General features: G+C 37.7%; 11 protein-coding genes across 12 annotated transcripts; 6 read left to right on the top strand and 5 right to left on the bottom strand.

Annotated features, from left to right (window-relative positions):
* The first annotated feature begins 218 nt into the window (after window positions 1-218).
* LOC108659420 (uncharacterized) lies at window positions 219-1,794 on the top strand. Its single transcript, XM_018112323.2, has 4 exons — window positions 219-424; window positions 483-1,330; window positions 1,396-1,512; window positions 1,572-1,794. Exons 1-4 carry the CDS (start codon window positions 308-310, stop codon window positions 1,759-1,761), a joined length of 1,272 nt encoding a protein of 423 aa, XP_017967812.2. The 5' UTR covers window positions 219-307; the 3' UTR covers window positions 1,762-1,794.
* Window positions 1,795-2,000: 206 nt separating this feature from the next.
* Window positions 2,001-3,694, top strand: LOC108659322 (uncharacterized). Its single transcript, XM_018112183.3, has 4 exons — window positions 2,001-2,196; window positions 2,284-3,203; window positions 3,260-3,373; window positions 3,435-3,694. Exons 1-4 carry the CDS (start codon window positions 2,080-2,082, stop codon window positions 3,616-3,618), a joined length of 1,335 nt encoding a protein of 444 aa, XP_017967672.1. The 5' UTR covers window positions 2,001-2,079; the 3' UTR covers window positions 3,619-3,694.
* Window positions 3,695-3,737: 43 nt separating this feature from the next.
* LOC149092166 (uncharacterized) lies at window positions 3,738-5,238 on the top strand. The gene is made up of 4 exons (XM_089257455.1): window positions 3,738-3,912; window positions 3,976-4,736; window positions 4,793-4,906; window positions 4,965-5,238. Exons 1-4 carry the CDS (start codon window positions 3,790-3,792, stop codon window positions 5,122-5,124), a joined length of 1,158 nt encoding a protein of 385 aa, XP_089113581.1. The 5' UTR covers window positions 3,738-3,789; the 3' UTR covers window positions 5,125-5,238.
* Window positions 5,239-5,462: 224 nt separating this feature from the next.
* LOC108659318 (uncharacterized) lies at window positions 5,463-8,501 on the top strand. The gene is made up of 5 exons (XM_018112177.3): window positions 5,463-5,688; window positions 5,744-6,198; window positions 6,261-7,027; window positions 7,103-7,486; window positions 7,560-8,501. Exons 1-5 carry the CDS (start codon window positions 5,463-5,465, stop codon window positions 7,684-7,686), a joined length of 1,959 nt encoding a protein of 652 aa, XP_017967666.1. The 3' UTR covers window positions 7,687-8,501.
* On the bottom strand, window positions 5,579-9,215 carry LOC108659327 (uncharacterized). The gene is made up of 4 exons (XM_018112187.3): window positions 9,000-9,215; window positions 8,144-8,946; window positions 8,016-8,087; window positions 5,579-7,954 (listed from the first exon to the last, which is right to left on the bottom strand). The coding sequence occupies exons 1-4, from the start codon at window positions 9,114-9,116 to the stop codon at window positions 7,807-7,809; spliced, it is 1,140 nt and encodes a 379-aa protein (XP_017967676.1). The 5' UTR covers window positions 9,117-9,215; the 3' UTR covers window positions 5,579-7,806.
* A 222-nt stretch (window positions 9,216-9,437) lies between these two features.
* Window positions 9,438-11,026, bottom strand: LOC108659411 (uncharacterized). Its single transcript, XM_089256387.1, has 4 exons — window positions 10,817-11,026; window positions 9,875-10,749; window positions 9,681-9,791; window positions 9,438-9,614 (listed from the first exon to the last, which is right to left on the bottom strand). Exons 1-4 carry the CDS (start codon window positions 10,931-10,933, stop codon window positions 9,500-9,502), a joined length of 1,218 nt encoding a protein of 405 aa, XP_089112513.1. The 5' UTR covers window positions 10,934-11,026; the 3' UTR covers window positions 9,438-9,499.
* A 1,164-nt stretch (window positions 11,027-12,190) lies between these two features.
* Window positions 12,191-14,230, bottom strand: LOC108659401 (uncharacterized). Its single transcript, XM_030382885.2, has 6 exons — window positions 13,947-14,230; window positions 13,759-13,884; window positions 13,182-13,690; window positions 12,675-12,809; window positions 12,512-12,622; window positions 12,191-12,413 (listed from the first exon to the last, which is right to left on the bottom strand). The coding sequence occupies exons 1-6, from the start codon at window positions 14,076-14,078 to the stop codon at window positions 12,284-12,286; spliced, it is 1,143 nt and encodes a 380-aa protein (XP_030238745.1). The 5' UTR covers window positions 14,079-14,230; the 3' UTR covers window positions 12,191-12,283.
* A 61-nt stretch (window positions 14,231-14,291) lies between these two features.
* Zaf1 (ZAD and Architectural Function 1) lies at window positions 14,292-16,331 on the top strand. Its single transcript, XM_030382883.2, has 5 exons — window positions 14,292-14,466; window positions 14,583-14,714; window positions 14,779-15,659; window positions 15,719-15,853; window positions 15,915-16,331. The coding sequence occupies exons 2-5, from the start codon at window positions 14,592-14,594 to the stop codon at window positions 16,153-16,155; spliced, it is 1,380 nt and encodes a 459-aa protein (XP_030238743.2). The 5' UTR covers window positions 14,292-14,466; window positions 14,583-14,591; the 3' UTR covers window positions 16,156-16,331.
* LOC115562100 (uncharacterized) lies at window positions 16,278-18,039 on the bottom strand. Its single transcript, XM_030382884.2, has 4 exons — window positions 17,738-18,039; window positions 16,914-17,677; window positions 16,592-16,837; window positions 16,278-16,523 (listed from the first exon to the last, which is right to left on the bottom strand). The coding sequence occupies exons 1-4, from the start codon at window positions 17,948-17,950 to the stop codon at window positions 16,394-16,396; spliced, it is 1,353 nt and encodes a 450-aa protein (XP_030238744.1). The 5' UTR covers window positions 17,951-18,039; the 3' UTR covers window positions 16,278-16,393.
* Window positions 18,040-18,503: 464 nt separating this feature from the next.
* LOC108659323 (J domain-containing protein CG6693) lies at window positions 18,504-19,405 on the bottom strand. The gene has a single exon (XM_018112184.3). It carries the CDS (start codon window positions 19,403-19,405, stop codon window positions 18,506-18,508), a length of 900 nt encoding a protein of 299 aa, XP_017967673.1. The 3' UTR covers window positions 18,504-18,505.
* Window positions 19,406-19,516: 111 nt separating this feature from the next.
* RpS27 (ribosomal protein S27) lies at window positions 19,517-20,775 on the top strand. 2 transcript variants are annotated; one of them, XR_001926118.3, is made up of 4 exons: window positions 19,517-19,656; window positions 20,000-20,219; window positions 20,285-20,374; window positions 20,441-20,775. XR_001926118.3 is itself a non-coding variant. In XM_018112186.3 (3 exons), the coding sequence occupies exons 1-3, from the start codon at window positions 19,651-19,653 to the stop codon at window positions 20,311-20,313; spliced, it is 255 nt and encodes an 84-aa protein (XP_017967675.1). In that variant the 5' UTR covers window positions 19,517-19,650; the 3' UTR covers window positions 20,314-20,390. The 2 variants fall into 2 exon arrangements, 1 of the variants encoding a protein (XP_017967675.1); XM_018112186.3 differs by lacking the exon at window positions 20,441-20,775 and having other exon boundaries at window positions 20,285-20,390.
* The last annotated feature ends 305 nt before the right edge of the window (window positions 20,776-21,080 follow it).

The raw sequence follows: 21,080 nt of genomic DNA, 5'->3' as shown, positions 1-21,080 counted from the left end.
TGTTTTAAATTTAATTGGTATGTATGTATATACAGGCCATTCACAATTTTTAAAATAAAAGAAACAACATACCAAGTATTTTTAGACTAATAATATTATTCTTAAATAAATTTAGAATTATATATATATTATAATTTAAAATTACAACAGATTGAGATAAAGGAAGTATTTATAAAAAAATTAATATATTAAATATATTTAATTTACTGCATGGCATTTTTAGGTAATTTTTAACCATTTATATGTGCACACTGGTAGTGTTTTAATTTTACAATTTGTAAACAAACCAAGAATAAATATCAGCACAATGTCGATATGCTGCAGAACTTGCGCAGAACCGATTTTTCACTTGAATCCCAGGAATCTTTTTAAAGAAGAAAATGAAGATATTCGGCAAAACATTCAAGCAATTACTGGGATTAGGGTAAGCCGGCTCATGATACCGTGTCTCTGTCCTTATTATTTGCAATTTTGTTTTTTAGCTGTCCTATGATCCTTTAATGCCTACCCATATATGTTCCTGTTGTTATTTGGACTTAGATCACGCAATCGCCTTTCGGGAACGATGTTTGGAAGCTAACAAACAGCTAATAAGCGTGAAGCAAGACGAAATGGAAGCTAGCAAAAATGTTCCAGTTGACTCTCAGCATATTGATCCATTGGATAACCGCGCAAAAGGTGCGATTAAATTAAAAAATAGACTTGTAAACAGTTCAGGATATAAGGAAGAATTGTCAAGAAATGAATGCAAACAGAACAACGAAGAAGGACGAAGAGTTCTAAGCCCACGCCATGGTTCGCCTCGAGTGCGACTCATGCGTTGTCGAAATCCAAATAACGGACGTCAGATAATAAATCGTTCCACCATATTGGTGAAGAACAGCTCCCCAAAAATCGCCTTACAATCTATTGCAACGCCACATACATCATCTGATGATTTGACACATGCGGTAGTTAGGCCAACTGCGTCCATTGCACATAGCCCGACAAAAAGATTCAGATCAGGCCAAGTTAAAAAATATCCACTAGCGTCGCGGAATGATAAAGCAACAAAGGTTAGGGGAAAAAAGCCAAAAGTAATGTCGCTCGAGAAGAAATATGTGTGTGAGCACTGCGGGTGGTCCTTCCGCGATTTGAGTAACATGAAGGACCATGCACTGCGACACTCTGGAGTTAAAAAGTTTCAGTGTGAAGAATGCTGCCATAAGTTTTTTACCCGTCCCCTATTAATGCTTCATATACGTGTGCATCACAAGGGTGAAAAGCCATTTGTATGCAAATATTGCGGAATGGCTTTCCGCAACAGTCCCAGTCGTTGCCGACATGAACGGTGAGTTAATCATATTTATGTTAAATTAAACCCATTTAACCAACTTTTATCTCCGAAAATCTCAGAAAATATCATCCAAACGAATTGCCTTTCGAATGTGACATTTGCGACAGTACTTTCATAAGCAAAATTAGTCTGGATAAGCACAAGGAAGTGCATGTCAAGGGAGAAACCACTCATCGGTATGTTTTCTTATTACCCTGTCTTCAAATTGTAAATATATTTTATATTTTTAATTCAGATGTGAAACATGCAACAAGAATTTTAAGGGATCCACTTATTTAAAAAATCATTATCTTACAAAATTGCATCAAAGGCGAATGGCTCAGTTTGGCAGAAGTGATTCTTGTGATGCTGAAATGAGAGAAGTCAGCGATGAAGATATAGGCTTTGACCTTCCCGATTCTATTATTGAGGAAGTCGACGAATAATGAGTTTGTTGCTTGGTTCACCATTGAGTGATCATTTGGAAATATTATTTGTGAATGAAATCCAATAAAATTAAATATTACGAACATATAGAGTTTATGCTCCATTGAAACAACTTATTACTGTTTAAAAATACATAAAAGAAAGACCACAATCATTTCAAATAAATATTTATGGATACGTTTGAGATTATTGTGCTATCGATTTCATTTCTTTTGTATATACCAAAAAATACTAACAATAGAATAACAAACCTGTTCTCCTTAAAACGCTATTATCATTTGGCACAGAAAACATTGTGGTAGCTGAAAGTTTGTAGAATGACGAATAAATGCAGAACTTGTGCGGTAATGATCTTAAATCCCAACGCCAAGAATCTCTTCGACCAAGACGACAATGAGATACTTAATGACATTGAAACTCTTACTGGAATACGGGTAAGCATTATTCTGAAACAAGTATCTACATACACATATCCACGTACGTAAACATATGAAGCTCAACATGAGTATATTTGATTACAGTTAAAGGATGAGCAGCATATGCCGAAGCATATTTGTACCTGTTGTCACTTGGACTTATACCATTCAATAGCTTTTCGAGAGAGATGCTTGAAAACGGAACATTTTTTACAAGCTGCAAAACCCAAGCCAAAGATGGGAGACCCGCTAAATACAACACAAACAGGGATAGAATCAAGCAATGGAACATCTAAAAAATTACAGAATGCAACAACAGAGCAATTAGAGAATATCTTAATCTTGAATACGCCAGATACAGAAAACTCCAGTAAGCCATACCAAGAAAGCCATATTTTACGCACTCGTAAACAAAAATCTAATACACCAAAGCCAGACATTGCAAGAGAGAAAACATATTCTAATGATGATATATCACCTACAAATATGTATGATACCACGATTCAGCCTGACCTAAAGGTTGCAGATGACAATGAAGGGCAAACTTCAGGGACTAAAACACTAGGCAGCTCAAGCAAATGTACAGAGAATTACAATAATTCAAAGACCGAGAGCAATGAATTCAGTGACTTTGAAGAAACAGAATTGTTTCAAGAAGTAGCGCCTAGTTCACCTGTTGTATCCTCTGCCCTTCCATCTCAGGCAGCACAGAATAAGGATAGGATGGCTGCCAAAAGACAGTATAGGAAGAATAAAGACAGCAATGTAAAACCACCGGCAAATCCGAAAATTTTCATCTGTGACCTATGCGGGCATCAATCTTCAAGTCCCAAAAACTTGGATATTCACATACTGCGTCACAAGGGCGAAAAAAACTTTGAATGTGCCGAATGTGGCATTAAGCACTACTCGAAATATCTATTACAATTACACATTCGGGTGAAACACCAAGGCGAGATGCCGTATCTCTGCAAATTTTGCGATCAACGCTTCTATTCCGCCAGCACGCGTCAACGCCACGAACAGTGAGAATCTAAATTGCAGTAGCTTACGAGATTTTCATGTTTTTTCTTCATTACAGAGTACGGCATATAAGAAGTTGGTCATATCAGTGCAAGATATGTGGAAAAAAATATAATACAAAATCATGTTTAAATAAACACGAATTTCTGCACACTGGATTGCGACCATATCGGTATGCCACATTGAATAGGAAGCTACATACATAATTATATTATATTAATTTCATATTTTAGTTGCGACTTGTGCAATGTGGCGTTTCCCCGAAAGCCAGGCCTAAGAATACATTGTCGTACAAAGCAGCATCAGAAGAGAGCTAGCGAAGCGGTCAATGGTCAAATTGATGGCATTAAAGAAATAGCAATTTCAGATAATACAATAGTTTTTCCGGACTCAATAATAGTAGGACTTGATGTATAATAGAGTTTGTTATCGTGTAGAACATGAACACATTAGATAATTGCGCCACATTTTTGACATTCACATCATACCATAATTATCAGCTGTATTTATGCCATTCACACTTGAATTTCGATAGTGAAATTAATAAAAACATTGCCTTATTTTGGACAGATCAATTGATTTACTAAAATGTCGAAAATGGTTTTGTGCAGAACATGTGGCGAACGAATTTACAATCGCAATGCCAGAAACCTATTTAACCAGGAAAGTGAGGATCTGATACATAAGATCGAAATACTGACTGGAATTATGGTATTTCGAAAATATGTGTGTGTTTTTATGTTTAACTGCGTATTTAAGTTAGCTTTCTTTTAGTTGAATGATGAAGAGGAAATGCCTAAGCACATTTGCACCTGTTGCTACTTGGATTTAAACCACTCCATAGCATTTCGAGAACGGTGTATTAAAATACAAATAGTTCTGCGTGATAATATAGGAAGGGATACATCAGCCGTTGATCCCCTCTATTCCGCAAAGAAAAGGGGCGCGTCTACAGCGATTAATATAAGGCAACAGCCGGAGCGTAAAATTGTGCGTGCTCACGGAGAAGCAAAACAAACATCTCTGCAAACTCAAGCTGCAAGAGCGTGCTCACCAAGACAAGCGTCAAGCACCAACACAACATCAATTACTAATTCGGCTCATCATCGACGCTCAGAAACAGAATATGATAAGAGTATTAATTCTACTAGACTGCGCAAGGCATCGGCAGTGGCGAACCGCGATTGTATTGAGATGGACGAAACACGGCTATCGGTAACAGAAGATTCTGATAGCGCCATGTCGGATAGGTCTAGAAATCAAGTAAAGCGTAATGTGAAGCAGCGGGGAGCTAGCAAGACCTACGTATGCGATCAATGTGGAAGATGCTTTACAGACGCCAGCAATCTTAAAGTACATATCTTGAGGCATACAGGCGTAAAGAACTTTGAATGCCCAGAATGTGACACAAAGTACTTTACACGACATCTCTTGAATTTGCATATACGCGTTAGACATCAAGGAGAGATGCCATACGCATGCAAATATTGTGACCAGCGCTTCTATACAAGCACCACACGTTGTCGGCATGAACGGTATAGTTAACATATTTGATTTACTGTTATCATAATCATCTTTCTCGAACTTATAGTGTAAAGCATACGAGGAAATTGGCATATACTTGCCGACTATGCGGAAAAACATATATGACAAAATCATGTTTAAATAAACACGAGTTCCTTCACACAGGCGAGCGACCATATCGGTATGTTAGTTTGCGTTTTCACTAGATCTGGTGCTTTAATTCTCTCATTATCTTTCAGGTGTGAAATATGCAATGTTGGTTTTCCTAGAAAAACTAATTTGAAAATTCATTATCGTTCAAAGCAACATCAAACAAATGCGGCAAATGCGGTTCTAGATGATGCCAGCTCAGATGGAGAAACTGAAACTGATTCAATTAGTAAAGACTTCGATGTTTAAACAAATATATATGGGTTTTAGCGCCAAAATTCAATTCCTGTGCCATTCACAGCGATTTTCTCACGGTTTAATATTATTAAATAATAATAAACAGTTGAACATATGTCAAACTTATGCATTGGTTCACACTTATTTCTACCAGACGATTAACAATAATTTTTTTTTTTTTAAATTCTAGTAAATAGAATAACAGCTCTGCCTCTCGCCAATTTAACCGATAAGAAGTAAAGAATGAGTAGATCACATATCGATAGACTGCAGCAGCGTGAGTAAAAGTTTGCCATCCCTGGTACTAGGTCCGCAATGCGACGTCACAAATAAAAGTAAATTGTATAAAAATGAAGTGTGCAATACAAAACTGCGCGAACAAGTTCAGATCACGACAAAAGCATTCTGAACAATTGAGTTTCTTCAGTTTTCCTAAAAACCCCGACGTCCTAAAAAAGTGGCTTGCATTTTGCCGCAGATACAACAAAGAGAAACTAAAGGCACCACTTAAGAGCGTCATTTGCAATGAGCACTTTAAAGAGGAGGATATACAAGGAGCCTTACAGTTTCAAATGGGTTCGTAAAACATTTTAACGTCTCCAATCACATTTACTTACTTTTCGTATTGTAGGTCTATGTAGTAAAAGAACGCTGAAACCGGGCGCCGTGCCATGCATAAATAAAAGCGACATGAGTACAGTTGAACGCGAGCGATCTGAAAGGCGAAAGAACAAAAAACTGGTCCAAGAGTTACTTGAGGAAGCGGCAGCGCGTGAAGCAGCCGAAGCCAGCGGAGCAATTGTTAAAGCTCCAGATTTTGTCAGAAACACAGGCATTGCGTCGGCTCCAGATTTCGTAAATGCAACTGGTAATGCCTTCATTCCAGGTACACCGACACCCAGTGAAAACGATCCATTGGCAGAAGAACGGGAGGAACTGGAATTAAGCAGCGTACAAAAAGTTATCCAGCAGATTAAATGCCGCACCTGCTTTGAACCATTTATTGTCGATGATAATGCTAAAGACCTTTGTGACGAACAAAACGCGGTCATGTTATTTCACATTGAAGTTATAACAGGTATCTGGGTTAGTATCTGCCAAAACAATTATTTTACACGTGACTTAGGTAAAAAATATTTGGATTTCAGATCAAATGTAAGGATGGAATATCGTCGTTCATGTGCTCAAACTGCGTCCAAAATCTGCGCACAGCCATACATTTTCGAGAAACCTGTATTCGAACTGAGGTAGAGTTAGCTGGAGGGGATACTATTATTAAGGATCCTGACACAGAAACTTTGAATGCTAATGATTCAGAGATAATACAGATTAGTGAAAATTGTGATGATTTTGTTTCCATATCTCCGGAAGAAGATGAAACAACTGAAGTTGAGCCTTTTCCCATTGAAACAACACAACAAATGATTCAGCCAACATATCCACCAACTGCAGATTCAAATAGTATTGCATTGGGTGCTCAAATTTATGAGGATCTGCTCAATGAATACAGGGGTAAGGACAAAACAGCACGTCCGCGACAGAGAAAGGTAACAATAAATAAACAAAATGTGGTTAGAAAACGAATACGAAAACCTCGGGATCCGAAGCCGAAACGCCCAAAGCGCACAAAAGAAGAAAGAAATCGCATACGCCGTGAGCAAATCAGAGCCATGCCCTTGAACCATGTGTGCGACCAGTGCGGCGCCTCATTTCGGGTGAGATGCAATTTAACGATCCATATGTTGCGGCATACGCGCACAAAGAACTATTCCTGCCCCGAGTGCCCCAAAATGTTCTACGATGCCTATATGCGAAATATGCATATACGTGTGCGGCACAAAGGCGAATTGCCATTTGAATGCAAGTTTTGTAGGAAAGCATTTGGCTCGTCTAACACGCGCTATTTGCATGAAAAGTAGGTGCAAAATTGAAATATTGATATGACACGAATCAAAACTATACGTCTTTAATATATAAATGGTTTTTGCAGAAAAGTTCACGGAGCGTCTCCACGTATTCATAGGAACTCCAACAGATTGAACAAAAGAATCGAACTCAAAACCGATGAGCAGGAGCAACAACCACAGAATGCGCTGGAACAGAAGGAAAATGTTCGTCACTTTTGTACCTACTGCAATAAGAGCTATGCGACAAAATATGCGCTAAATTGGCATACCAATATACATATGGGTATCAAGCCTTTTAAATGCAAGTTCTGCGACATGAGCTTTGCTGATCCCCAATCTAAAAAGAAGCACGAAATGAGGCATGATAGCAAACGTCCCTTCGAATGCGACATTTGTCTAAAGGGATTCTATGTACGCAGCAAGTTGAAAGAACACGAACGAATTCACACTGGCGAACGACCCTACAGGTTCGACAATCGAATATTGATTTAAAGCTTTTAATATTTTAATTTGATAATTTCAATTACTGAATTATTTTAGGTGCGACGTTTGCAACGCCTTCTTTCGATATAAGTTCAATTTATGCTCGCATCAATTTAGCAAAATGCATAAGGATAATCTGCAAAAGCTGACTAAAGTTGAAATTATTGAAGAAGATTCAAATTGAACAGAGATAATAGAACTAACTGGCTTTATAGCATATAATTAGCGTTAAGATATTTAAAATACACAGAACATTATTTTTCTATTCATTTTTATTACAAACCGGTTTTAAAAAAACATATATTTATGATGCGACACCTATGTTTAGCGAACTCTTTTGTTTTGATTGGGATTTTTTACTTTTTATCCGCACGTTAGCAATATGATTTGATGAATTTATATGCTGAGTTAAATTGCCGGCGCGCAGGAACCAAAGATCACATACATCACAGCTGTGGAACACAAGAGATTTAATTATTAATATTTTATAATTTTAAATTACTAAAAACGTACTGAAATGTGCGTTCACCACGCTTAATTAGCTCCGTTTTTGATTGTGGACCTCGACCTTTCTTGCAAGCTTCACTGTAAATTAAAGGAATTGGAATTTCGTACTTTCACATAATTATCCCTTCACTTACCGTTCGTGTCGCACCCGGGAGCTGTTCGTACTATATTGTAGTCCGCAGAAGGTGCACGCATACGGGCCCTCTGTATGCTTTAATTGATGGCGTCGAAGCAGATGTAATGTGTAGCATTTTTCGTTGCATTCCTGGCACTCGTAATTCTTAGTGCCAGTGTGTCGCAACAAATGCACATTAAGATTGCTGCCATCTTTGAATTGGCGGCCACAGTGCTCACAAATACAGGGGCGCGCAGAGGCCCATTGTCGTTCCCGGTCTACAATGCGCTTCGGCTGCTTCTCATTTGTTAGTTTTATGTACATAGTTCGCTTTCCTACGCGCATAGTGTATTTGCGGGTGCTATTTTTCGCTTTTGTATTCGGGTCAATGCTGACTGAAGGTTTCGATTGAGCTTCAGTGCGAGCAGTGAGAGAGTCCTTACTGGGTTGTTCTTCAATATCGTCATCGAATGATATACCAGCACAGTCATCGGAATACGGTTGATCTCTAAAACATTCGTTCATTTCTCCGGTATCATCGTGAAGCTCATTAAGCAAATCATCAGATTGCATGTCTTGGGTGGTTCTTGTCTCCCTTTTAATATTAACATCAGCATCCACAGCCTCAATTCGAAGCGGATCGGAAATCTTACTATGAATTGATTTTACTGGCGAAATATCATTATTTGAGCTCAATTTGGCTTTCCGTTTAGTTAGAAAAGCTTCGATCTTTGTGCAGCGCTTACGGAAGGTATTTACCTTCTTTACCAGAATTTGACAGTCCTCGCAAATATAAATTGGAAAGCCGGTAACATTTTCCACCTAAAGTATACAAAGTTAGAATTTCATCGAAAGTGGAAACATTGCCTCAATACCCAACAATTTGTAATATTGCGCACGCAATGTAATAGTCGTCGCCTCTGGGGTGAAAATATGTTGATGCAACTTTCTTCATTCACTGTTTTGCCACAAGTTCGGCAAAAGTCCTCCATTTTAATAAAAGCTACAAAATAAACAAGTTTAATTTGTAAAACGCAGAGATTATAGCAAAGCGACCAGCTCTCGAAAACACTGAAATACACTTCAATAAAACACACTAAAAAATACATAGAAAATATCATAAATATACTGTTAGCAAACTGAAAATATACACTGATATTACGGTTGAGTTGTTTTTATTGTAGATTTTAATTAATATTTCAAATATCCTTAGTTCATATTTTATTGATTTATTCATAACCGATTTTATGTTTAGTTGATATTTATAATAGTTTAATTATTTAAAACATTTGCATTTTAATCAAATGTTAAAAATTAAACATATACAAAATGGGAATATATATATTATATTATATATATTATATATTAAAAGTTATTATTCAAATTCCCGTAATAAACTAATATTGTCTTCTTTCATTGCGTGCAGCTTGGAACGTAAATGAGCTTTTAGATGAGTATTTCTTTGAAATGTTTTGTCGCATATAATACAGCTGAAATGTGTATAAGGATTATCAGTTAAAGCTTAAGCTTGATCGAGTCGATTTCAAAATACTTACTAAAATGGTCGAACGCCATTGTGTGTTAGATCATGTCGTTTAAGTGCAGAAGCGGAGATAAATGATTTATCGCAATATTCGCAAGAGTACGGCCGCACATTTGTATGGGAGCTAAAATAATATATTAATATGTATATATGTATATTATATTCTCTGTGTATGCATAAAAATGACATGAAGCTAGAAAAACGAACCGTTCATGCATTACACGAGTTGTGCTGCTGTTAAAAGATTTGTCGCAGTATTTGCAAGCGTATGGTCGCTCTCCACGATGTACGGTCCGTTCATGTAGCTGTAGCAAGTGATCGGTATAGAATAGTTTACTGCATTCCTTACATTTGAAGTTTTTGATGCCGGAGTGTCGCAGCATATGCAATTTGAAGTTACTTTGATCTGTGAAATGCCTGCCACACTGATCACAAATGCAGTCTCGAAGCCTCTGTTTCCGCCGACGAGCAACAATTTGCTCCTCTGTCAGATTCTTCCAGCTGATGTAAGTTTTTTTCGTTTTAGCAGTTTTTGTTTTACAATTTAATTTTTTCCTATGTATTTTCATATTTGTCTTTCTATTTGAACTATCTTTGTTGATTGGGTGGTCGTTAAAAGTTATTGGTGTACTGACTCTGATACTAACAGATTTAGTTTTGTCACTGCAACTACTAAGCTTTCGGGTTAATTCATTATCAGAGAATTTCTGAAGCTCTTCGATCGTTTCTTCACTGTTACTGCTTTGAACGCTTGCATCCTCGGCATCCTCCGCGAAATTTGAAATAGAATCCTCAAAAGAGTCAATAATCTCATCTCCGTCATCATTGAAATCCTCTTTTAATCTATCGATTTCGATGGGTAGCTCCTCATAATTTGACATAGTTTCCTGATTAATATTATAATCGCTTTTAAATACCATATCTCCTTTCGACGAATTTTCGACTAGAGTTTGACTCTTTAACAGCTGCTCCTGCGTCTTTATACACCGATCCCGGAATACTTTCATACGGACGACGGCTTGTTTCAGGTCGAGAAGACAACAACCGCATATGTGGGATGGAAGCTGAGGACATTTTTTTAGCTGCACAAATATAAATAGCCGTGATTAAAATATACATATGGTAATATTTCTAAACAGAAAAATTTACTGCAGTTCCAGCCACAATTGCAATGTTCATCAAGACATCCGCGTTTTCAGTCAGGAATAGATTTTTAGCGTTTATATTATAAATTACGTTTCCACAGGTACGACATTGTAGCGTCATTTTTTAAGAGCTAAATTTTATATAATCTTAACAAAAAAAATTAAAATCGTTTCGTATATTTGTAAACAAAGTAAAAGTAAAAATCAGCTGTTACTGTCAGTTCAAACGTTCGCTGTGAATGTCTAAAGAAGAAGCTACACTGACAGTATTCATTTGAATGCTAAAGCTCAAAATCAGTATCTCTGTTTTAACATTGCCGTGAGGAGTGCATGATGGAGTCGAGAAGGTGCCGTCTTTGTTTAAATTACGTTAAACGTATTCAAGACATGGTTGATCTTTTCCGTGACCAAAATGCCCACTTACTAGCGCAACTCAATTCAACTAGTAAATTGCAGGTTGCATATTGATATATTGCATATATTGCACATTGTTAACTGTTGCTAAATTTTATTATTTTTTATAGCTCGAGAAAATTCCAGGACATCCGGTGCCTATTTGCAGACTATGCCTCATTGATTTGGGATGTGCTACAGCATTTCGCAACCGCTGTTCTCTTTCAGAAAAACAGTTGATACAAAAGTTAATTCAAAACATGACTAGTACAAGTCGAGCCACTTAAAGGAGTTCAAGAGAACTACCTTACAAGGATTTCAAATGACGTCTTTGAGACACCCATTGATTGATTACATTGTATTGCAAGGACGTTACGGAATTTCTTGAGTACAAGTAACTCCGCAGTAATGAGCTATCAATCTGCTGCTTAAACATTCCGACAGCGTTTAAGCGTTAATCAATTTTATGTGCGTTATGTATGTATAATATATGTTCATTAATTATAAGTTTGCCCATACATTTCTTAATCATATATTGTTAATTTTTTAGATGTGTCTTTAATATTTCACTACAAAGGAGTTGATCCAGCACATTCATTGTTAATAGTCTTTATATCGACTGCTATGAATATGCGAAAAATCTCTTCATCTCGAGTTGCATGGGGAATCGACAATTAATGCAAAGTCCTCGGCAAATAAGTTATGCCAGTGGCCCCGTCATGTAGGCCACAAAACATCGAGGATGTGGGTTCGCAACCTAAGCTACTCTGTCGATGTAGTATTCTCCTAGCTAACATTGCCAGAGCTACCAAAAGAATAATTTAAAACTCTGTATGTTATATTCGTATAAAAAATAATATCAATATATGTATGATTGACTTGTATCGAACGACCAGCATATCTTATATCTTAATTATTGCTTCCCCTTTTTACGTCCTGTTTATATTTCATCTCGTAGAATTCATCTGGCACATTTGGGCAAAAATGGGTTCTTAAATTTGTACTTTTTATTTACAATTGGGAAATAAATTTATAATATATATAACAACTAAATAATTATTTAAACCATTGCGAATGACTAATATAGCTCAGTGTGACGAGCCGGATCGCTAGTCTGAAGAGCTTTCACAGTTTGCTGATGGGTCATAGTTCCTGTGTGCTGTTCCAGTTGATGCTTGCGGGAAAAGGTTTTATTGCACGGCAAACATCTGCAACGATTTATTTAATTCATTAATAACTATGATTCGCTGCGCATGTCCAAATAGTGGTTTTATTATGTATTTTATATGTAAAATCATGAACTTACAAAAAGGGTTTTTCCCCTGTATGTGTCAACATGTGATTCTTGAGAACATTCGAATAGGAGAAAGACTTGCCACATGTAGCACAGGTAAATGGTCGCTCATTTGTATGAGTTCTGCAATAAAATATATAAGTAAGTGGTTAAATAATTCCTGTATTAGAATTACCTTTCATGGCGTATATTTGAGCTGCGGTCAGCAAATGCTCGGGAACAGTATTTGCACGTAAAAGGTTTTTCGCCTGTATGCACTCTTATATGGCGATTTAGCTCCGAGGGACCAGCAAACGACTTAGTGCAGATTCTAAAAAAAACCAACAGTATTTTAAAGAACATATAACAAACATGTATATATACAAAGTTTAAAGAAATACCTTTTCCAATAACAAAATAGCTCTATGAGTACAAAATTATACAATTATTAATTGAATTAATTTCTAAACAGAAAATTTTGCCTGATGTTGTTGTAGCCTTTATGATGATTCAGAAATATAAAAAAAAAACACACACATAATCCGTAATTGAAGAGATAACCACTAGTCTTATATGCAATTGCACTGTTTCCTATATCAGTATATAGCATTCGATATCACGAAGATATCATGACTTTGCCTATTATTATTTCAGAACTCATTACTTAATTAAATGGAAATATAGTGCACTTCTACAAACATACTCGCATTCGAAAGGCTTCTCGGCCATGTGTCGTCGCATGTGAATATTGAGCGCTGCACGTTTCGAGTAGATATTGCCACATATTTCACACATGATGTTAGTAGAGGTCTCTTCATTGGGTTTATTCGCAGTTGCTACATTTGTTGTCTTTGCTTGACCATTCTTAATTACTGAATGCGTCGGATTGCGAGGTCGTCCCCGTCCACGTTTGCCAAGCCTCGATTTTCGTACCTTTGGCTTTCGCAACCGTTCACTGGGTTCGTAGTCGCTGTCGCTTGCATTGTCAATTAATATGTTCTTATCATCCAGATCAGTTTTACGCTCAAAATCATCATAAGCTGTGTCAGTTGCCGCCTCCTCAATTGTTTCCTCCAAGCGCTCTTCTAGCATAGCATCGAATTCAATGTCATCATCGGCGTCAATAAACTCATTGGCCGCTTCGTAAATGTACTCTACGCTATCGCTTTCAATTTGTGAAGGATCATCTGTTGGCTCCAGTTTTAGTTCCGCCTTTAAACATTATACCAATAAATGTACAATTGAACCATTATAGTTTAGCACTCGAATATATTTCATACCTTAACAACGCTGCTGGCAAAGGTTCGCTCACTTTCCTGGCATAATTCTCGAAATTTATAGGCGCTGGTAAGGCTACCGACACAAGTGCAACAGAGCAGACTTGGCATGTCTTCCAAGGGCGGTAGCTAAGTATTTAATGTAATTTAATGATGGAATCTGTAAGATCTGATAATATCTGTTAGCATACCTTAATGCTCCCGATCTCTTCTATTTTCCGAACTAGTGGACATTGAACATCCTGGTCGTCATACAGTGGTGTCATGGTATCGACATTCATGTCTTCCGTAAGGCATATTCGACAGATTAAATATTCTGGCATAGTTTTATTTTAATTTTTACAATTCTATATACAATTATGAAAACAATAATATGATAATAAATGTTCTATTTTTTTCCTGCCCTTTTTGTTGAAGTTTTATTTTCTATTTTTTTTTTTTTGACAGTAAAACAGTGTTACCACATTTGTTGACAAAATTTTATTTTCGTGAATGCCGATATATTAAAATGCCATTCTCACCGCCTTTCCGATTTCATTTGGATGCGTCGATAATATCTAACATCCAAAAATTACTAATAGCGCATGAAGAACAAAATATTAACGGATCTATCTGCTACCATGTTTATAAGCATTAAATTGAACACTTAAATTTCTAAAGACACTCATCCCACATAATCAAAATATATTTGAAATCAATTGTAACGGTCTGGTAAGAGATAGGTTCACTATAACTCGCGTTACGTTCAGTAGTGAATACAAGCTAACTTTGACAAGCCGCAAAATGTAATATTATTTTTCAATAGTAACTGTTGTGGGACCGTAAAGTGTTAAGAAATGGAAATTTGCATAAAATGGAAAATGTGCCGCACGTGCACTGCCGATAGCAGTGACCAACTGCAGCCGCTATTCAGTGATCCCAATTTAGCCAAGCAACTTGAGGAATACGCTGGAATTGTGGTAAAACGCAACGCAATGTAAAGTTTTATTAGCAAAAATAATCATTAACTCTTGTTATACACAGGTGAAACCAGACGACGGTTTGCCGGACAAAATATGTATGGATTGTACAAAATCTCTTCAATCAGTTCATGCGTTTCTCACAGGCTGCAGACGGTCCGACGCACATCTAAGAAGTGTTGTACGTCGCACCATGTCCTCGGGAATAGGCTTTCCGAGTAACTCTATGGATCAGAGCGCAGTGAGTAGCAGTCTGAGCAAAATTGAAAAGCAAGTACCCCGAACACGCAAACAAAACATATGTGCGAGAAATCAACAGATTAAGAAACTTGACTCGCAAGTGAAAAATGTATTGGCCGAACCTGAAATTACTTATACAGATTTTAAGGTAGTACATGATCTTACTGACGTAGAGTCAAATAGCACTTCAGAAAATGGAAATAAAATGTTGATTCCTGTGAAATATGGAAAGCCAACTGAAGGCAACAAATCATCAGGTGTGTCTGTACAGAAAGATGAGAATTATTTACTTGTTGTAAGCAAATGTGTTCTTGGCTTTGATGAAGGAGATGCAGAGACAGACACAGAAAGCAATGAGTACATCATAACTGATGTGGGTGATAATGGCACTGAAGAAGATTATGATAACGGTTACACAGAGCCAGATAGCTATGCAGTCGTTGAAGCAGCACCTATGGAGTCCACCTCGCAATTTTCAAATCAAGTTGTAGACATTCGGTCAGAGCCGGAGGAAAAACCAGTGCTAAAGGGAGAAGAGCCAACTTCAACAGGAACTTCTCTTACTATGGTTGACTTAGCTGCCGCGTGTGAGCCGTCAAATTTCCCCAGACACAGCTGTGCCATATGTGGCAATTCGTTTCCAAATCAAACTCAGCTCAAGTCACATCTGCGCACCCATCGCAATGAAAAGAATTACGAATGCGAGTAAGTATAAACAAATACAGTGCGGACATCAAATTTAACTTTATTTAATTTACTTCTAGGCTGTGCTCAAAGCGCTTCAACGCCGCTTGCAATTTAACAACCCATATGCGAACCCACACGGGCGAAAAGCCCTTCGAATGTTCGCACTGTAGTCGACGTTTCGCGGATCGCAGCACCCATCGCAAGCATGAAAGGTAAGCAATCTAGGGCTTGAAAGTTTAAAATTTGTGACCAACATGTTTGCAATATTTACAGAATGCATACAAATGAACGACCTTATGCCTGCAACATGTGTACCAAAACCTTTTCGCTGTCAACTACATTAAAAGCGCACTTCCTCTCTCATTCGAAGGAAAAGCCACATAAATGCGTAACCTGCAACAAGGGATTTCGTTTGCCGCATCAGTTAAAGGCCCATGAACGAACGCACGTTCATCGTTATGAGGTTGGCATAATGTTGTACAATCAGGACGAGGGCGACTATTCGAGCAGTTAATTGCTTTTATTCCTATTATCTATCGTTCATTTTGAAATAATGTGCTCCTATGGAAGCCTTTCTAATTTTCTTTTTTGTTAAATCATGAAATTGGATATTCGAAAAAGATTTAATATAACATATTGAATAAATATGAGATGTTTATATTTAGTATATATACCATAGTACAAATCAAATCAGTGTCAGTATACATAAAACGTGTTGCAGATATTATATTTAAATTAACGCTTAGCTTAAATTACTCAGTATGAAGTAGGTAGGTGTCGGGGGTCGTAAGAGATTGGTTCTCTTTGCTTCGGTGTGTCAGTGTTTGCAAATGCGCCTTCAACTGGTGGAGAAGTGTAAACGACTTGGAGCAAACGGTGCAGCTGAAAATGATATTCCAAATTTGTTATTTACATATATATAGAGAGAGCAGAGTTTTCAATTTGCTTACTTAAAATTCTTCTCGCCGGAGTGAACCAAACTGTGATTTTTCAATATAGCCGTGTGCGTAAAGGTTTTGCCGCATTCCTTGCACTCATAGGGCCTCGTATTGGTGTGCACTCGTTCGTGGCGAACCTTTTCGCTACGGTCATAAAAAAAGCGATCGCAGTATAAACACTTGTACGGTCGCTCTCCAGTATGACGTCGTATATGAGCGCGCAATTCTCCCATTTGACGAAAAGACTTGGAGCAGATTCTGAAATATATGAAATATAAATATAGTCCATAAGGGGAATATGTAATATACTGTAATATGAGTAGGTGTGGCTTACTCGCATTGATGTGGCTTGTAGTCGGTGTGCGCCATCATGTGGGCCGTAAATGCTGCCTTCTTTGGATAGACATTGCCACAGAGATTGCATATGTATTTAGTAATATCCTCATTTCGCTGCTCGTTTTTCGTTTGTGAGTCGCTTTTATTCTTTCGTTTGGACTTGAGCTCACTGTCTGGCTTGCGTGGGCGTCCTGGTTTGCGTTTAACCATTTTGCTGCTTGGTTTTGGCTCAGGAGAGGGTGTTGGTGACAAAAAGTCTTCATAATCTACTTCACCTTCCTCCACTTTGACCGGTAAGTCCACTTCCGCTTCTTGGCCTTCATATTGGAAAGTGTATGTTTGTTCAACTTCGATTTGTTCTTCCTCATTTTGCTCGAATGTCTCCAGTTTAGTTACAATATCTTGCAAATTTCCTTTAGCGCATTCCTGATCCTGGTCTTCTGCTGATGAAATGTCTGCCACATAGTTTTCCTCGTCGTAGTCCATAACATAATCACTCTCTATTAGTGAAGTGTCACCAGTTTGCAGTTCTTCGCTCGTTTGGTAACTTTCGCATGAAGCCAACTGCAAGGTCTCATATAGGTATTCCATATACCCGGTGTCGCTAGCATCAATCAGATCATGGGGTTTTTCTTCATGAATATACGTGCTCTCCAAATACACCTGTGTATTAAGACACATTTGCCGAAAGCTGAACCACATGCTTATAAAATCACAGCATTTCTTGCAGACTTTTGATGGCAAGTGCGATGCCTTACGAATCTGTAAATTAGTATGTAGAATATGTATATGTGCGATTTGTTGTTGCTTGTTTGCTTTTACCTTGATTCCGCAACAGTATTCTATTTTGCTACTCAAACGCCTCTTGTCATAATTGGTGTCTCTCGTATTCTCACTTTCTGCTGCGGTAGCCTTATTTTCTGTAAAAAGTGCCTGCATAGCGTCAGTGTCGCATTCGTCTAGACAAATACGGCATTGACTCGCAGAAGTAGGCACCTGATTTATTTCATCCATTTGATGACGTTTCTCTGACATAAATGATTGCTTAAGCTGGTGCTAGCAGTCTAGTTTACGACAATTTCTACTTTGTTTACTATTTGCGATAAAGAGTCGATAACATTTTAGGGTAAGGAACGGAGCTAATTACATTTTAACGCGTTGGCATCTCCAACTGACACCTCTTACGATTTGTATGCAGTTCAAAACCGATATTTGCAAAATTAAAGTCGCTTTAAAATATTTACATTGGTAAATTTTAATTAGACATACGACATACTAATTTACTATCTCGTAATTGTCATTTTATTTAAGATACATGTAATATTGCCTAGCAGTGAAACTATGAATCGAAGTATTTATATCTATTTCCTAAACTCCACAAAACGTTTCAGTAATTTGTATTCTGATTTATCTGACATGGGATTTATACTTATATATAAAGGATATAATGGGGAAAAAAAAAATGGTAGATGCAAAGGCCAGCTAGAGTAGTTAGTTTTTTTTATGTTTTTATTTTTATGATTATCAGTACATATCTGTAGATATAATTAAAACTAAACGAATTTTGAGATTATAAAACTACAAATACATTTAAGCTTTTGGCTTCTCCACCCGTCCCTTCTTTACATTATTTATCTTTGCCGACTTTTGTGGATGTTTCGACGGGGTTTTCACCTTCAGCTTCTTCTTCTTGTCGAATGTGCTAAAGTCAACTGTGTCGGAATCATCTTCCCCGGCATATTTCTCCAACAAGCGATCCATTAGTGAATTATAATTTGATTCGCGTTGATTTTTGCGCGCCAATATCATTTGTTCTAGATTTCCATCGCCAGACATCTCTTTCTCCGCCTCAGCGTCCTTTTCGCGACGTCGCTGAATACGCTCCTTGATGATGACCGCCTCTTTCGATTCGCGAGCATATTTCTTGTGGCGTTTATTACGCTTGGCGGCTGGCTCCTCCGTGAAGATCTTGTACTCGGGCACCTCATTGGATGCAATCATGCTGTTCACAATCTCTTTGAAGCGGGGTTCGTCTTCGACTTTCATGAACGGCACATGATTCATAATGTAGTTCATGCAGCCCTTGCCACCCAAATATGCCTTCTTGATATCCGCACGCTCCAGCTCAGAGCCGACATATTCTTTCTCGTAGTTGCTGATGTCCTCTTCGGACAGCGGCTTGAATATCTTGCTCCACAAGTCCAGCCAGTTTGTGAGCTTGCCCTCGTCGTCGTCGTCGATGATGCCCTGCTCGTCATAGACTGCGCGCTTCTGTGAGTCGGTTAGCACTTGGTAAATTTTAGAGAGCACTTTGAACTTCTCCGTTGATTCGTCTTTTTGAGCGTCGGGTACTCGGTCGGGGTGCACCAACAGTGAGAGTTTGTGGTATGCCTTTTTGATATCTTTTTCTTTTGCATCTTTTGCAATGCCCATCAGCTTGTACACATCACGGGTCTCAAAGAACTTTTCACATAATTCAAGCGTCGACATTGTTAACTTTAATATTTCTTTGCTTTGTTACTTCGGTCAGACGAAAGTGCCCTACAGTGTTGAAGAGCTGCCAGTGCTAAAAAGGCGCCAGAATGAATGTGACAGGGCTGTCAACCTGCGATAAATAGAAAACACCAAGCTGTGTTAACTCTGTTTAGTAGGGTTTTTTTTAGTACTTTATCGTTTGTTAAGTTGGCTGCGATTTGGCCGACTTCCTTTTCCGTGTTAGCTGTGAAAGAAAAAACATGCCGGTGGGTGCAAAATTTTACAAAAATAAGCTTTTAAACAAAGAAAATTTGCAAATGCATGCGATAAAACTATGTAATAGTGTTCGCGTTGCATCGCAGTGCTTAAAAATAGAGCATTCACTGTGACAATACATGAATTATGCGAATAAAAGTGTGTCGCTCAACACCGTGCAATCTATGCTTTCGCTGGCAACGCATGTTAATCGCGCGTATCACCGTCTACCCAAGTTGATTTGCAGACAGCTGTGAAATACTATATTAAATGATACTGTGAACTCGATAATATTTTAAAGAAACATGAAATGTGATTAATAGTGAACTTGCATTGTTTGTTTTGACATTTCAGCTAGCAAAAGATTTACTGCACCCTCTGCCCGCTGAGGAGAAACGCAAGCACAAGCTAAAGCGCTTGGTGCAGCACCCCAACTCCTACTTCATGGATGTCAAGTGCCCCGGATGCTACAGAATTACAACTGTGTTCAGTCACGCCCAGGGCGTTGTGGTCTGTGCTGGTTGCGCCACCATTCTGTGCCAGCCAACTGGAGGACGTGCCAAGCTGACAGAAGGTAAATTGATTGCTTTAAATAATTGTTTATTTCACCTCACTAATATGATTGATTTTCAATTTTAGGCTGCTCGTTCCGTAGGAAGCCACAATAAAAATGGGGACGCTTCTTGATGAACCACAAATTATTAATTTTTTAATAAACACTCTAAAAACGTAAAGAAACTACAAATCTCTTGAGCCGTTTTTATTCAATACTGACAAGTGTTGTCAATCTTATAGGCGTCGCTTATTGTGCTTTGCAAATGGAGTGGATACAAGTGAAACAAGCAACACTTCTGCGGCGGCAGCAGCAATAATAAATTTGATCAGTTCTCAACTGTATGCCCAAGTGACAAATAACAACAGCAACAATGCACAAAGCATAGGATTGAAGATAAAATGGCTGTAAATTAGTAAAATGCTTTTATATGATGATTTTGGAATTCCTAATGTACACGCGAGCCTTGTTCATTAAAAAATTAATGATGTTGTGGTTACCAATGTGAAATGGCGTGTTACATTGCTTTTTTTTTCAGTGTAGACTGAATATAACTAATAAATGTTATCGCTTTTAATTTGTTCCTGGTCCATTGTATTATCAAATTATATTCATACGAGCTACTATTCAAAGCTTCTAGCATTGAGAAATTTTTCGCTATATCTAAGAAAAATCTGTCGGATAATAACTGCCTATCAAATTAGAGCTTGCGTATCACTCGCGCGGCATGTTTTTAAATATTTATGAATTCTCGATTGTCACGATAACCGATGAAAACTTTGCAGCATTTCGATAGTTCAGCAGTCGAACATTTTTATTTTTCGTTTATCTATTGTATGTTAACTCAGCAGAATATCGATAGAGTTAACAGAGTGGTGTTGT

The sequence above is a fragment of the Drosophila navojoa genome, chromosome 2 (assembly GCF_054131105.1).
Source record: "Drosophila navojoa isolate 15081-1374.11 chromosome 2, UAZ_NAV_1.0, whole genome shotgun sequence".
NCBI classification, from domain to species: Eukaryota; Metazoa; Arthropoda; class Insecta; order Diptera; family Drosophilidae; genus Drosophila; species Drosophila navojoa.
The sequence above is the reverse complement of the archived record's forward strand: the minus strand, read 5'-3'. Positions and strand labels throughout refer to the sequence as shown.

Excerpts from the sequence above, each read along its gene's own strand:
- LOC108659322 (XM_018112183.3), top strand. The coding sequence starts at position 2,080 with ATGACGAATAAATGCAGAACTTGTGCGGTAATGATCTTAAATCCCAAC. Across the intron at positions 3,204-3,259 it reads ACGCGTCAACGCCACGAACA|AGTACGGCATATAAGAAGTT; the intron begins GTGAGAATCTAA and ends TCTTCATTACAG. Across the intron at positions 3,374-3,434 it reads ACTGGATTGCGACCATATCG|TTGCGACTTGTGCAATGTGG; the intron begins GTATGCCACATT and ends TTCATATTTTAG.
- LOC108659323 (XM_018112184.3), bottom strand. The coding sequence starts at position 19,405 with ATGTCGACGCTTGAATTATGTGAAAAGTTCTTTGAGACCCGTGATGTG.
- LOC108659401 (XM_030382885.2), bottom strand. The coding sequence starts at position 14,078 with ATGCCAGAATATTTAATCTGTCGAATATGCCTTACGGAAGACATGAAT. Across the intron at positions 13,691-13,758 it reads TTGCCAGCAGCGTTGTTAAG|GCGGAACTAAAACTGGAGCC; the intron begins GTATGAAATATA and ends TAATGTTTAAAG. Across the intron at positions 12,414-12,511 it reads ACAGGGGAAAAACCCTTTTT|ATGTTTGCCGTGCAATAAAA; the intron begins GTAAGTTCATGA and ends AAATCGTTGCAG.
- RpS27 (XM_018112186.3), top strand. Across the intron at positions 20,220-20,284 it reads ACGTGCCAAGCTGACAGAAG|GCTGCTCGTTCCGTAGGAAG; the intron begins GTAAATTGATTG and ends TTTCAATTTTAG.
- Zaf1 (XM_030382883.2), top strand. The coding sequence starts at position 14,592 with ATGGAAATTTGCATAAAATGGAAAATGTGCCGCACGTGCACTGCCGAT. Across the intron at positions 14,715-14,778 it reads AGGAATACGCTGGAATTGTG|GTGAAACCAGACGACGGTTT; the intron begins GTAAAACGCAAC and ends TGTTATACACAG. Across the intron at positions 15,660-15,718 it reads GAAAAGAATTACGAATGCGA|GCTGTGCTCAAAGCGCTTCA; the intron begins GTAAGTATAAAC and ends ATTTACTTCTAG.
- LOC108659420 (XM_018112323.2), top strand. The coding sequence starts at position 308 with ATGTCGATATGCTGCAGAACTTGCGCAGAACCGATTTTTCACTTGAAT. Across the intron at positions 1,331-1,395 it reads AGTCGTTGCCGACATGAACG|AAAATATCATCCAAACGAAT; the intron begins GTGAGTTAATCA and ends CGAAAATCTCAG. Across the intron at positions 1,513-1,571 it reads AAGGGAGAAACCACTCATCG|ATGTGAAACATGCAACAAGA; the intron begins GTATGTTTTCTT and ends TTTTTAATTCAG.
- LOC108659411 (XM_089256387.1), bottom strand. The coding sequence starts at position 10,933 with ATGACGCTACAATGTCGTACCTGTGGAAACGTAATTTATAATATAAAC. Across the intron at positions 10,750-10,816 it reads CAATTGTGGCTGGAACTGCA|CTAAAAAAATGTCCTCAGCT; the intron begins GTAAATTTTTCT and ends ATATTTGTGCAG. Across the intron at positions 9,792-9,874 it reads ACTCGTGTAATGCATGAACG|CTCCCATACAAATGTGCGGC; the intron begins GTTCGTTTTTCT and ends ATATTATTTTAG.
- LOC108659318 (XM_018112177.3), top strand. The coding sequence starts at position 5,463 with ATGAAGTGTGCAATACAAAACTGCGCGAACAAGTTCAGATCACGACAA. Across the intron at positions 6,199-6,260 it reads AAGTTATAACAGGTATCTGG|ATCAAATGTAAGGATGGAAT; the intron begins GTTAGTATCTGC and ends TTTGGATTTCAG. Across the intron at positions 7,487-7,559 it reads ACTGGCGAACGACCCTACAG|GTGCGACGTTTGCAACGCCT; the intron begins GTTCGACAATCG and ends GAATTATTTTAG.
- LOC108659327 (XM_018112187.3), bottom strand. The coding sequence starts at position 9,116 with ATGGAGGACTTTTGCCGAACTTGTGGCAAAACAGTGAATGAAGAAAGT. Across the intron at positions 8,947-8,999 it reads GCAATATTACAAATTGTTGG|GTGGAAAATGTTACCGGCTT; the intron begins GTATTGAGGCAA and ends TGTATACTTTAG. Across the intron at positions 8,088-8,143 it reads TCCCGGGTGCGACACGAACG|TGAAGCTTGCAAGAAAGGTC; the intron begins GTAAGTGAAGGG and ends TTTAATTTACAG.
- LOC149092166 (XM_089257455.1), top strand. The coding sequence starts at position 3,790 with ATGTCGAAAATGGTTTTGTGCAGAACATGTGGCGAACGAATTTACAAT. Across the intron at positions 3,913-3,975 it reads AAATACTGACTGGAATTATG|TTGAATGATGAAGAGGAAAT; the intron begins GTATTTCGAAAA and ends GCTTTCTTTTAG. Across the intron at positions 4,907-4,964 it reads ACAGGCGAGCGACCATATCG|GTGTGAAATATGCAATGTTG; the intron begins GTATGTTAGTTT and ends ATTATCTTTCAG.
- LOC115562100 (XM_030382884.2), bottom strand. The coding sequence starts at position 17,950 with ATGTCAGAGAAACGTCATCAAATGGATGAAATAAATCAGGTGCCTACT. Across the intron at positions 16,838-16,913 it reads TACAAGCCACATCAATGCGA|AATCTGCTCCAAGTCTTTTC; the intron begins GTAAGCCACACC and ends CATATATTTCAG. Across the intron at positions 16,524-16,591 it reads TCCGGCGAGAAGAATTTTAA|CTGCACCGTTTGCTCCAAGT; the intron begins GTAAGCAAATTG and ends TATCATTTTCAG.